Source organism: Panthera pardus, unplaced genomic scaffold, assembly GCF_024362965.1.
Source record: "Panthera pardus isolate Hobbes unplaced genomic scaffold, ASM2436296v1 HiC_scaffold_26, whole genome shotgun sequence".
NCBI lineage: Eukaryota > Metazoa > Chordata > Mammalia > Carnivora > Felidae > Panthera > Panthera pardus.
In genome coordinates, this window is record NW_026526832.1 from 2,308,064 (window position 1) to 2,321,591 (window position 13,528).

A 13,528-nucleotide genomic window follows, 5' to 3' on the forward strand; every position below is an offset into this window, starting at 1 on the left:
TTTGAAAATTGCAGGGGGTTGTGTAGGTGGGAATTAACATCCTCTGTGGGCACTGGGGAAAGAGACTAGGAGGAAAAATGGGACTTCCTCAAGGCTGCCTGGCTAAGCCTGGCTAGAAGAAGCATCTTTCTCCTGCAACCCAAAAAGTGGTTTTAGGACTTCCTGTCTTCTGGATTTTCTCTCTCTCTCTCTCTCTCTCTCTCTCTCTCTCCCTCTCCCTCTCCCTCTCCCTCTCCCTCTCATTAGGGTTAGTAAGAATGAGGGGAGGTATTTCTGTCAGAGAATTACCTGCCCCTCCTACAGGGGTTCTCTGCTAGCCTGGAGGTCTTTCTCGCTGGTGGCTGCCTGAGAATTAGTGGATGCTGGAGGACAGCAGGAGCTCTGAGATCACCTGGCCCAACCTCCCCATGTGACAGATGGGTGGATGGACCCGGTTGTCGTCTACTGAGCACTATCTTGTGCCAGGCTCAGAGCTGGCTAACTTTACATTTAATCTGATAGTGGTGGGATTTGGGAACTTCTTTGTACTCTTCTTCTTGCTTGAATTTTTAAAAATAGTAAACATGTTTCATTAAAAAGCAATATTTGTCTAAAAGATATCAAGATCTAGGTGTTGTTATGGGGCGCCTGGGTGGCTCTGTCAGTTAAGCGTCTGACTTTGGCTCAGGTCATGATCTCACGGTTCATGGATTGGAGCCCCGAGTAGGGATCTGTGCTGACAGCTCAGAGTCTGGAACCTGCTTTGGATTCTGTTCTCCCTCTCTCTCTGCCCCACCCCCATGCATGCTCTGTCTCTGTCTCTCAAAAAATGAATAAATGTTAAAAATTTTTTTAAAAAGGCATCAAGATCTAGGTATTATTATTCCCATTTTCACGTATGGAAATGAAGGCCCAGAGAGGTTAGGGTACTTGCTTGAGGTAGATACTGGAATCTGGAGTTGAACCCAGCTCTGACCGGCTCCAGGTCTGACCTTCCATAATACCCATCCCACCACCATTAAAGGAGATGGAGACCAGAGAGATGGGCTTTTCTTTTTTTTAATTAAGCTTCCCCTTTCTGCCTGCCTGACACTTCCTTGCACACCCCACCAGAAGGAGCAGGTTTTCTCTCATCTCTACATTCTTGCTACTCAAAGTTACAGCTCAGCATCACCTAGGAGCTTGTTAGAAATGCAGAATCCTGGGCCCCACTCCAGACCTACTGAATTGGAACTTGAATTTTGACAAGATCTCTAGTGATATGTGTGCACACAGAAGTTCGAGAAACCCAGCTCTGCTTCAAACCTACCCCCCTTGTCCTTCCTGGTTCCAGCCTCATGGCTAAGCTTTACTGGCAGGTGAGGTAATGGAGAGAAAGGTCAGCCTCATCCTAAGGAGATCTAAGTTAGGAGATAACTCCCAATGCTTTTTCACTAGCCTTTAAAACTTGACTCCAGGCCCTAGCAAAATTGTAGGATGGGTTATAAAACAGGTGTGTAAGCCTTTGGAAGTAGTTTGCATAGTTGGGTGGCTAACATTTGGAACCCACTATGTGTTCACTATAAGAAAAAGAACCATTCCAAATTGACCACATTTTCTTTCTATGAAAAGTAATTAAAAGTTTATTATAGAAAAGTGTAAAGACTCTGATGAGACAAGATGATGTGAAATGCTGAACTGATGAATTGAATTGATGATAGCTGAATTGATTCAAGGACTGATAATTGATTGTATAGTGACTGGAGAGGTCTCTCTATCATCCAGTCTGGGGTGAAGTCTTTACACTGTTAGACTGCATTTGTTAGAAATGCAGAATCCTGGGCCCCACTCCAGACCTACTGAATTGGAACCTGAATTTTAACAAGATCTCTGGTGATGTGTGTACACGGAAGTTTGAGAAACCCAGCTCTGCTTCAAACCTACCCTCATCGTCCTTCTAGTCTCCAGCCTTCTCCTTGTCAAAATGGTTGTTAGTGACTTGGGAGATGTGAGGGGCTTTCCACTAGAATTTCTTATGGACATATTATAGCTGTAGTTCACGGCAGATAGATTATTCTATAATCAGGCTCCATTAAGAAGTGTGTTAGGTCAGTTTATGGGGGCCTGGATGCAGGCTCCAGGACAGATGTATTGTCTTTCTATGAGCCAGACTAAGAAAATTTGAGCCTCACAGGCAGTGTGGATGAAGGGAAGGGCAATGCCAGAGGTCCAACCATGGGGCAGACAGTAAGGGGGCGTTGTCTGCACAGAATTTAAAAACAATAACAGAACTGACTTTTAAAAACCTGACTAAAAGATTCTGTTTTTATTATCACCATGCACCAGTAATTCTAAACAATGTCAGGGATAAAATACTCTTCCTTGGGAAGAAAGAAAAACTGTGTTTATCTAAGTTCTAAACAATTGCCGTTGCATAAACTTCAAACTGGCACATTTTAAAATCACATAACCCTTAATAAACATTGTATTCTGCCTGGGAGCTAATCCGGGAGACTCTCAGTTGGCCCCTAACACATGTTCCCAAACACTACATGTTTGTTGCAAGAACAATTTCTTAAGGTTCACAATTGCTTGAGCTTATGAAGGCCACAGCTCATGTCTCCAACCCCTATGCTATTATCTCTTCCTGAAGTTTAAGTGTATTAGAAATAAGCAGACCCCAGGGGTGCCTAGATGGCTCAGTTGGTTAAGCGTCTGACTTCAGCTCAGGTTATAATCTCGTGGCTCATAGGTTCAAGCCCTGCATCAGGCTCTGTGCTGACAGCTCAGAGCCGGGAGCCTGCTTCGGATTCTGTGTGTCTGCCCCCCGCCCCCACTCATGCTCTGTCTCTCTCTCTCTCTCTCTCTCTCTCTCTCTCAAAAATAAATATTAATTTTTTTTTAATTTTAAAGAAGAAAGAAATAAGTGGAGCTCATAAAGATAAAGCAGAAGAACTTTTGTCATTCTAGGTGACCACCTGGAGTTTGTGGTCCTTTTTAAAATGTGAAACAGCGAAATGGTGTGAGAACTGCAATGCATAATATTTGGTAGGTGTAAATTCCAGTTTCAGCATGGAATATGTATACGAATGTGAATATATGTGTACAAATAAAAATATGAGGATATAATGCTTGAATGTTCTAAAAATATCAGTTTGGGTATAAAATGTTAGGGCAATCCAGTGCGGGTTTGTTCCCTGATGGACATCCCTGGGGCAGATAGGCATGGAGTTCCAAGTGACAAGTCACAAATGGCAGCCTGCATGATCATACTTGCTTCTAACTCTCCCCTCTCCAGACCATTTCCCTTTCTTTCCTGCCTTGGGTTTGTATTCCTGGTCTGAGTCCTGATACCCCAGAGGCGAGAAGCTGCTCCTCCTTCCCCATCCCAAACTAAGAGATGCTCTCAGACTTGGAGATGACTCATGGCTTAGCATACTGTTATAAGTGATGAAAAACTGAAAGCTCAAAATGATTTTGACCGTTTGGAATACCATAAAGGTGAAGACCCTACTTCAGGTTAAAGAATTCAATGTCATGAGGAAATTTGGGGGAATGTGGATAGGTTCACTGTCTTGGTCATGTTGATGGTTTCACAAGTATATGCACATGTCAGAGTCTACCAAATTAAAGATTTTGGATATGTATGTCAGTCATACGTCAAGCTATTTAAAAAAGGTAGCATCATATGGACAAATGGAGGGAAGCTCTGATTTGGCTGTGTGCCTTTGAGAAAACCTGGGACGTACCAGTGACTAGATTTTTAATTTTATCTCAAATAACTGAGTTTTTTTTGCAGGAAAGCATTTATAGCACCACACTGGATACCATACTCTGTTCTTGGCCCTGTAATTATAAAACTCTGTGACCCAGTATCCACCCTTGAGTGGCCAGGAGACAGGATTTGGAGCCTCATTGGGATCCAAATTACTTGGGTTCTTCAGCAATTCAGTCTCTGCTGAAGAACTTCACATTTCTGCCAGAGAATGCCATCTTGACTTGAGGCAGATACGAGAAATTCATAGCTCCCCATTTCTAGGGGTTTGAAGATTCCACTAAATGGTCAGGGTCCTGCATGAGCCTATCTGCTCTGTTCTGCTGGAGCGCTCATGACAAATGACCTTCTCAAGCAGGGAATACCCTCTTTGGTATAGCTACGATGGGCTGCAGATTCTGTGCAAATATAGCATATTCTAAATATGCTAGTGTAATTCTACTCTTCCTCTCCCATTGGGAAAGCTTAAGGGATTGCATGGGAGTGAGGAAGACATTATTAGGGGGATAACTTTGAACCTGCTCTAAACTTATAACCACTAACCTTCCATGCCCATGAGTATTTCATGATTAGTAACAAGTTATAAGCAACATACCTCACAGCAGATGGGGACACAGAAGTGTGTTGAGTTGGCCACCCAGTGGCTGAAAACTGGACTCCAGGAAGCCCAGGACCTAGCTTACAGCAATAGCCTGAGCAGTGCCCTCAGTTTGGCTCTCTACCTCTCTCCATTTCTTGAGGCCCTCCTGGGGCCACAGGGCCTGACCTTTGGTCTCCTTGAGCCCAGCACCCTAGCATTGGTCTCTGAATCTTGCTTGATTGCCCTGCTGCGCCCACTTTCCTTTGGCTACAGGACCCACTGTGGGCGCATCAGAGACCGGAATAGGACTGTTGAAGGAGCTGGGAGTGAGAGGGTGAATGAAAGGGAGTCACAGCAGCGGTCTTCAGATTCTTGCATCACTGACCTACCTAGGCCTGTTCCACTGGACAAGGATCCAGAGAGCCGAATTCGATGATAGGAGTATGTTTCTCAGGAAGGCAAATTCAGGCTGAACTCAAGGAGGAAATCTGCAACAATTAGGACTGGCCAACAGTGGATTAACTGTTCTTGGAAACAGTGTACTCTTTTTCACTATGGGAACTTAAAAAGTACAAGGTCAAGGATGGACACAGGGATTTCTGTGTTTGTATGTTCTATTGAAGGTTCTTTCTTCAGGCCCTAGCCTTCTGTGATTCCAAAAGCTCCTGTTTTCCTATACTTTTGAGATGCCTCTTTAGACCGTAAACTCCAGTCTGAGTTCACATACCCATTTTTTCCCAGGGAGCTCAGCGTTTCTGCGCATACCGCTGAGCTTGTTTTCATCATTTTTCTGCCTCAGTGGCCAGGATTTCTTTTCTCCACATTGCAAAGATATTGAGATATTGCGCATCACGCCAGATTTCACTCACTCTTGGTATTAGGTTTCCATCATGTAGCCTATGCTGTTTTCCGCCTGAAAGACGGCTCTAACCTGGGAGACACAAAGCTCTCTCTTGGGAACACTGGGGGGTGGGAAATACGGGGTAAGGAACCTCATCTGCCTATTCATCTCTCCCTCTCCCACTGAGTGGGCAGGCATGACCTTCCTTGTCACTTCCACTCTCTCTCTCTGAGTCAGGAGAATACAGCGGGTGACCTCCGTGACATCAGTAACCTTGTAATTGTTACTCTTGCAAAACACACGGAACTGTGACATACATCAGAATGCGCAGACCCCATTTTGCAAAAAATACATCATGTTTCACGTCCCATCATATTGTAGGTAGTTATGAGTTTTATTCTTCAAGGGAAAGGGGCATTGCCTTTCAAGAACAAGAGGGTCATGTCACACAGAGTGCTATGGTACCAGTGACCTGTGGCTTTTGGCGAGGGAACCATGAGGAATTTCCACCTAGTCCTTTGGCTTGGAAGACTTCCTGGGCTCCTCAAGTGTCTGTTCCAGTGTGTTCCAGGAACACCCCATGGGGCCGCTATCATAGCTTTCTCATGCAGGTTATGTATTCCCAGTGCCTACCGCATATGGGTCTAAATCTACACTTGCAGAATTAAATTGAAAGGCTTATATGCAGCGTGCAGTAGTGTCCCCACGTTGGGGTCCAATGTCCAGTGCAGTCCCTGTTTGCTGTGCCACCCCCAATCTCTTGTTTCTCCCTTCATTCCCAGCCTTGTTAACTTTGTGTGCCATACCTGCTTCAAGAGGCAGGAGAAGCTTCATCGCTGTGGACAGTGCAAGTTCGCCCACTATTGTGACCGCACCTGCCAGAAGGATGCTTGGCTGAACCACAAGAACGAGTGTTCGGCCATCAAGAGATATGGGAAGGTGCCCAATGAGAACATCAGGTCAGAGCTGGGCCCCGGGGCTAGTGTTTGGGATTCCCAAGTGTCAGGTGGGGAAGGCATTAGTGACAAGCATTCCCAGGCCCAAGGAAGCCAGGCTGAGTGCAGATCACGGTAGAGCCTCAGAGAGACTGGATAGGGGCATCTCTGTGCACTCCCTTTAGGTGTGGGAGCCCATCTAGAACTGGGTGTCTGTGGCCATGGTTTTAGTCCACAACCCGTCTAGACTTGACTGCAGACCTGTTCTCAATGGCTCCCTAGTGTTTAACTTTAAAAAAAAATTTTTTTGATCTGCCAATGTTTAAAAAAATTGGAAAATTCCATATTAAAAAAGTTAGGATTTCTGGTTTCTCTTGAAAGAAAAAAATCTGAAGATTTGGCAAAATGAGCTAGAGCTCAACAGCAGCTGAGCTATTTAATTCCAGCAGAATTAAACACACAAAAAAGCAGAGCTTTTTTTTAAAGGTTTTATTTAAATTCTAATTAGTTAACATACAGTATAATATTATTTTCAGGTGTCCAGTATAGTGATTCAACATTCCCATACATCACCCGGCACTCATCACAGGTGCACCCCTTGATCCCATCACCTATTTCATGCACCCACCACTCTGGTAACCATCACTTTGTTCTCTGTGGTTATATAGCAGCATATCTGCAATAGTCAAATTACAGAAACAGCTCAAGTGTCCATCGACTGATGGATGGACAAGGAAGATGTGGTATATATACACAATGGAATATTACTCAGCCATCAAAAAGTGAAATCTTGCCATTTCCAATAAAATGGATGGAGCTAGAGAGGATTATGCTAAGTGGAATAAGTCAGATTTCACTCATATGTGGAATTTAAGAAACAAAACAAATAATCAAAGGGAAAAAACAGACAGGCAAACCAAGATAAAATGCAGAGCTTTTCAAGTAACCATAGACCACTAGTCCCTTGGCTTGTGCACACAGCCTTCTGCACTCATTATACGCGAAAGACATTCACAACAGTTAGTGGCATCCCCAGGGCGGCTGTGGCCAGGAATCTCAGGGCCAACACCACAAGATAGGGCTGCAGGTCAGTGCTTGGGAGGTGGTGTTGGAGAGCAGAGGAGATGGGGAAGGTGAAGTTGGGACCATTTTCAGTGGGTAGGGTGGGAAGTTCAAGTACAGAATGGAATCATCATATCCTAGTAATTTTTAGGAAACTACAAAATGAAATGGCTCAGTCAGCCTCCCCATCCCCTTAGTTCCATCTGCTGAAATCCTGCTTCTTTAAAAACATGTTCTTTTGCAATTTTATTTTATTTTCATGTTTTAAAAATTTCAGCTTTATTGAGGTATAATTGGCATATAAGATCGTAAGATATTTAAGGTGTACATAATGATGATTTGATGTGTATACAATGTGAAAGGACACCTCCCATCTAGTTAACATACCTATCACCTGACATATATATCCTTTTTTTCCCCAAGTGAGAACCTTTATGTTCTACTCTCTCAGCAGATTATAATTATACAGTACAGTGTTGTCAACTGTAGTCACTATGTTTTACATTAGATCCTCAGACCTTATGTATCTCCTAGCTGAAAGTTTGTGCTTTAACTAGCCTCTCCCTGTTTCCCCCACTACTCAGACCCTGGAAACCACTTTCCTCTGTTTCTATGAGTTTGACTTTTTTCTTTTCTTTTTTAAGATGCCATACATAACTGATACCATGCAGTTTTTGTCTGTCTGGTTTGTTTCACTTAGCATAATGCCCTCAAAGTCTATCCATGCTGTCTTAAATGGAAGGATTTCCTCCTTTCTCATGACTGAATAGTATTCCATTTTATACATATATATATATATATATTATATATATATAATATATATATATACTGTATATATATTATATATACATGTATATTATATATATTTATATTATATAATTATATATTATATTTATGTTATATATATATATATACAGCATATATATGTGTGTATATATATCTACACACACACACACACCACATTTTTCTTTATCCATTCATCCATTGATGGACACTTAGGGACCATTTCCCTAGTATTTGGAGGCAACAGACACCCTACTGGAGCCTTATTTTCTCCAGTGCTGTCCTGAGCTCCATGTGGGGATACCTCAGTTCCCAGGCACCTGGGATTGCCAGCAGGGCATCTTTTCAGAAATAACTCTGTGACCCAAACGAGAGGAGAAACGGGACTGTTCTTTGCCAAGGAGGTCCCTCAGGGACAAGATCTGCCTTAGGCCCCCACCCCCTTGCAGGTGCTTGGCCAGCATGCATTCAATGAGTAGCCGAGAGTTGCCAAAATGCCTCTCAGTCATAGGCTTCATCTAGTGAACATAGGCTACCAAATAGGTAACCCTCACTGTCCTCAAGATGAACTGCACCCTTCTGTCTCACACTCCACACCCTGTGCTCTCCAGGGCTCCCTCCTATCCCACCTTGCCTCCCCTCCTCCTTCAGAGCCCTCTGCCTCAGCCAGGCCAGCCCCCTCCCCTCCTTGCTTCCTGCATATGCCAAGCCTGTAGCTGCCTCCGAGCCTTTTCTTATACTGTTTCCCCACCCAGATTGTCTTTCCCACCTCTTCCTTTAATCACTAAGACTACAGATAAGTTCACACACATGTAGACATCGGTTACACCACTTTGTCTTCCAAATATTATGTCAGGGGATATGTATTATCATCTTTTACTGGCCCTTAGATAGGTCCAGGGAATTGCCCAAGGTCACATAGTAAGTGGAAATGGATTTGAACCCAGGTTGTTAGACTCCTTCTCTAGTGCTCATCTCAGTTAGCCATATTATCAGGAGAGACCCAGGCTGCCATACCTCAGTGTCCCCAGATGCCTTTTTCATGGTCTCATAGACCCCACATGACCTGGCTCCTGCCCACCTCTCCATCTTTATTTGCTCTCCACTCCCTACTCACTATGCTCCATCCACCTTGGATTTCCTGCTGTTTCTCCATCATTCCAAGCCCATTCCTTCTTCAAGGTCTATGTACTCACTGCGCCTTCCCATCTGCACGGACCCAGCTCCTAGTCATTCCATTTTCAGCTTGAGTATCATCCTCAGTATCACCTCCCCTAATCACCTTGGCATCCCTTCCCCCAGTCACCCTCTACTATGTTTTTATTCTACCCTAGTTTATTCTTTGCGTTGCACTTAACGCTAGTTTAAATTATTATTTTTTAAACTTAGGTCTCCCCACTATAAAAGGGATAGTGAGGGATGGGCATTGAGGAGAGCACCTGTTGGGATGAGCGCTGGGTGTTGTATGGAAACCAATCTGACAGTAAATTTCATATTAAAAAAATTAATAAAAGAATAAAATAAAATAAAGGCTCCATGATAAAAAGAAATTCCATATATGTAGGTCAGCCCTGTGCCTGACATGCATTAGGTGCTCAGTAAGTGTTTGTTGAATGAATGACTGTGCTGGGGCATCCCTAACCCTGCCCCTCTCCACAGGCTGGCGGCCCGCATCATGTGGCGGGTGGAGAGAGAGGGCACTGGGCTCACAGAGGGCTGCCTGGTGGCTGTGGATGACCTGCAGAACCACGTGGAGCACTTCGGGGAGGAGGAGCAAAAGGAGCTGCGGGTGGACGTGGACACTTTCTTACAGTACTGGCCGCCCCAGAGCCAGCAGTTCAGCATGCAGTACATCTCACACATCTTTGGCGTGGTATGATCCCCCATAAGGTGGCGGGGGTGGGAGGTGGCAGCTGGGATTGGTCAACCAAGAAGTATTCAGAGGCTACCAGGCTGGAGCAGGGGAGGGGAGGCCGAGAGAAGGACCAGAGGGGACAGAGGCCCAAAGTGAAGAACTTTCATCCCATTTCTGTTGTTCTGGCCTTGCTTACCAGAAAGTCATTCCCACCCTATCAGAAGCAGGCATCCCACACACAAACTGTCGGTTATCCCTGCATGGTAGATATGGATAGGAATTGACCTTCTTATTTATCTCTGCTTTCTACTTTCTCTTGTTTATACTGAGAGCAAAGACCCAATCACCATCCCTTGTTGCCCAAGTCACTCTGGAAATGAGATCCTTCCTTTTCCCAAGTATGGTAGGCAGGATAATGGAGAGCCTGGAGTCGTGTGTTATGGACATTAGGGAGACGAGAAGAAGGACTTTTGGAGAGAGCTGCCTTGGAGCAGCAAAACCAGAGCTCTTGTAGCCATAAGAGGCCAAAGCATGGGGGTAGGAGCTTCATGGATTAGCAGGTTCAGGCCTTGGGTTCTGGGGGTAGATGTCTTCCAACTGGCGCGTCTTCCTTCTGTGGTGCTGATGAGTGGGCTGAGGGGGGAGGTTACTGTAATAACAACAATAGCATGATCATACTGTACCTCTCCTGTCCTCACCATGTGCCAGAACTTCTGTGATAGAGTGCTGTAGAGAAACAGAACCAATAGCGCGCGCGCACGTGTGTGTGTGTGGAGAGAGAGGGAGAGAGGGAGGCAGGGAGGGAGGAAGAAGAGATTTATTTTAATGAATTGGCTCTTGTGATAGTGGAGACTTAGTAAATACAAAACCTGCTGGTAAGCTGGCAGGCAGGGGGCCCGAGAAGAGTTGCAGTTCAAGTCCAAAGGCAGTCTGCTAGCAGAATCCTTTCTTGTTTGGGGGAGGTCAGTCTTTGTTCAGTTATAGACTTCAAAAAGGAAAAGAACCATATCATCTTGTCAATAGATGCAGAAAAAGTATTTGACAAAATACAGCATCCTTTCTTAATAAAAACCCTCAAAGAAATTGGGATAGGAGTAACATACCTTAACCTCATAAAAGCCATATATGAAAAGCCCACAACTAAAATCATCCTCAATGGGGAAAAACTGAGAGCTTTGCCCCTGAGATCAGACAGGGATGTCCACTCTCACCACTGTTGTTTAACATAGTGTTGGAAGTCCTAGCCTCAACAATCAGACAACAAAGTGAAGTAAAAGGCATCCAGGTTGGCAAAGAAGAAGTCAAACTTTCACTTTTTGCAGATGACATGATACTCTACATGGAAAACCTGAAAGACTCCACCAAAAACTGCTAGAACTGATGCATGAATTCAGCAAAGTTGCAGGATACAAAATCACTGTACAGAAATCGGTTGCATTGCTATACATCAATAATGAAGCAACAGAAAGAGAAATCAAGAAATCGATCCCATTTACAATTGCACTGAGAACCATAAAATACCTAGGAATAAACCTAACCAAAGATGTAAAAGATCTGTATGCTGAAAACTATAGAAAACTTATGAAGGAAATTGAAGAAGATACAAAGAAATGGAAAAACATTCCGTGCTCATGGATTGGAAGAATAAATATTGTTAAAATGTCAATACTACCCAAAGCAGTCTACACATTCAATGCAATCCCAATCAAAATTACACTGGCATTCTTCTCAAAGCTAGAACAAACAATCCTAAAATTTGTATGGAACCACAAAAGGCCCTGAATAGCCAAAGTAATGTTGAAAAAAAAAACAAAACTCAAAGCGTGGGGCATCACAATCCTGGACTTTAGCCTCTATTAGAAAGCTGTAATCATCAAGACAGTATGGTATTGGCATAAAAACAGATACTACAGACCAATGGAATAGAATAGAGAACCCAGAACTGGACCCAAATATATGGCCAACTAATCTTTGACAAAGCAGGAAAGAATATCCAATGGAAAAACGTCTCTTTAGCTAATGGCGCTGAGAGAACTGGACAGCAACCTGCAGAAGAATGAAACTGGACCACTTTCTTACACCATTCACAAAAATAAACTCAAAATGGATGAAAGACCTAAATGTGAGACAGGAAACCATCTCCTCCTAGAGGAGAAAACAAACAACAACTTCTTTGACCTCAGCCACAGCAACTTCTTCCTCAACACGTCTCCAAAGACAAGGGGAATAAAAGCAAAAATGAACTATTGGGACCTCATCAAGACAAAAACTTCGGCACAGTGAAGGAACCAATCAACAAAACTAAAAGGGAACCGACAGAATGGGAGAAGATATTTGCACATGACATATTGGATAAAGGGTTAGTATCCAAATTCTATAAAGAGCTTACTAAACTCAACACACGAAAAACAAATAATCCAGTGAAGAAATGGGCAGAAGACATGAATAGACACTTTTCCAAAGAAGACATCCAGATGGCCAGCAGACACATGAAAATATGCTCAACATCACTCATCATCAGGGAAATACTTCACACCAGTCAGAGTGGCTAAAATTAACAACTCAAGAAACAACAGGTGCTGGTGAGATTGTGGAGAAACGGGAACCCTCTTGCACTGTTGGTGGGAATGCAAACTGGTGCAGCCGCTCTGGAAAACAGTGTAGAGGTACCTCAAAAAATTAAAAATAGATCTACCCTATGACCCAGCAACAGCACTACTAGGAATTTATCCAAAGGATACAGGAGTGCTGTTTCATAGGGGCACATGCACCCCAATGTTTATAGCAGCACTTTCAACAATAGCCAAATCATGGAAAGAGTCCGAATGTCCATCAACTTATGAATGGATAAAGAAGATGTGGTTTTGGGGCACCTGGGTGGTTCAGTCGGTTAAGCGTCCAACTTTGGCTCAGGTCATGATCTCATGGTTCGTGAGTTCGAGCCCCATGTCAGGCTCTGGGCTGACAGCTCAGAGCCTGGAGCCTGCTTCAGATTCTGTGTCTCCCTCTGTCTGCCCCTCCGCTGCTTGCACTCTGTCTCTCACATTGTCTCAAAAATAAATAAACATTAAAAAATATTTTTTAAAAAAGCTGTGGTTTATATATACAATGGAATACTACTTGGCAATGAGAAAGAATGAAATCTGGCCATTTGCAGCAATGTGGATGGAACTGGAGGGTATTATGCTAAGTGAAATAAGTCAGAGAAAGACAGATATCATATGTTTTTACTCATATGTGGAACTTGAGAAACTTAATAGAAGACTATGGGGGAAGGGAAGGGGAAAAATAGTTTTAAACAGAGAGGGAGGTAAACCCATGAGAGACTCTTAAATACAGAAACAAACTGAGGATTGATGGGGCAGTTGAGGAGAGGGTAAAATGGGTGATGGGCACTGAGGAGGGCACTTGTTGGGATGAGCACTGGGTGTTGTATGTAAATGATGAATCATGAGAATCTACCCCCGAAACCAAGAGCACACTGTATACAATGTATGTTAGCTAACTTGACAATAAATTATATTTTTTAAAAATGTAAAAAAAAATACGGGCTTCAGCTGATGGCATAAGGCCCACCTGTACATTATTATGCAGGCTAGTTTGCTTCACTCAGAGTCTACTGATTGATTGATTGATTGATTGATTGATTTTAACTTTTTAATGCTTATTTATTTTTGAGAGAGAGAGAAAGAGAGAGAGAGCTAGCAGGGGAGGGGCAGAGAGAGATGAGACACAGAAT

At 43.5% G+C, this 13,528-nt stretch overlaps 1 protein-coding gene across 2 annotated transcripts in view; it reads left to right on the plus strand.

The window, feature by feature from the left end:
• Nucleotides 1-13,528, plus strand: part of SMYD1 (SET and MYND domain containing 1) — a 40,479-nt gene that overhangs the window by 9,057 nt on the left and 17,894 nt on the right. For both annotated transcript variants that reach the window (XM_019444207.2, XM_019444210.2), the window contains exons 2-3: nucleotides 5,937-6,113; nucleotides 9,594-9,807. In XM_019444207.2, the coding sequence (XP_019299752.1) occupies nucleotides 5,937-6,113; nucleotides 9,594-9,807 (391 nt within the window). The remainder of the gene's footprint in view (nucleotides 1-5,936; nucleotides 6,114-9,593; nucleotides 9,808-13,528) is intronic.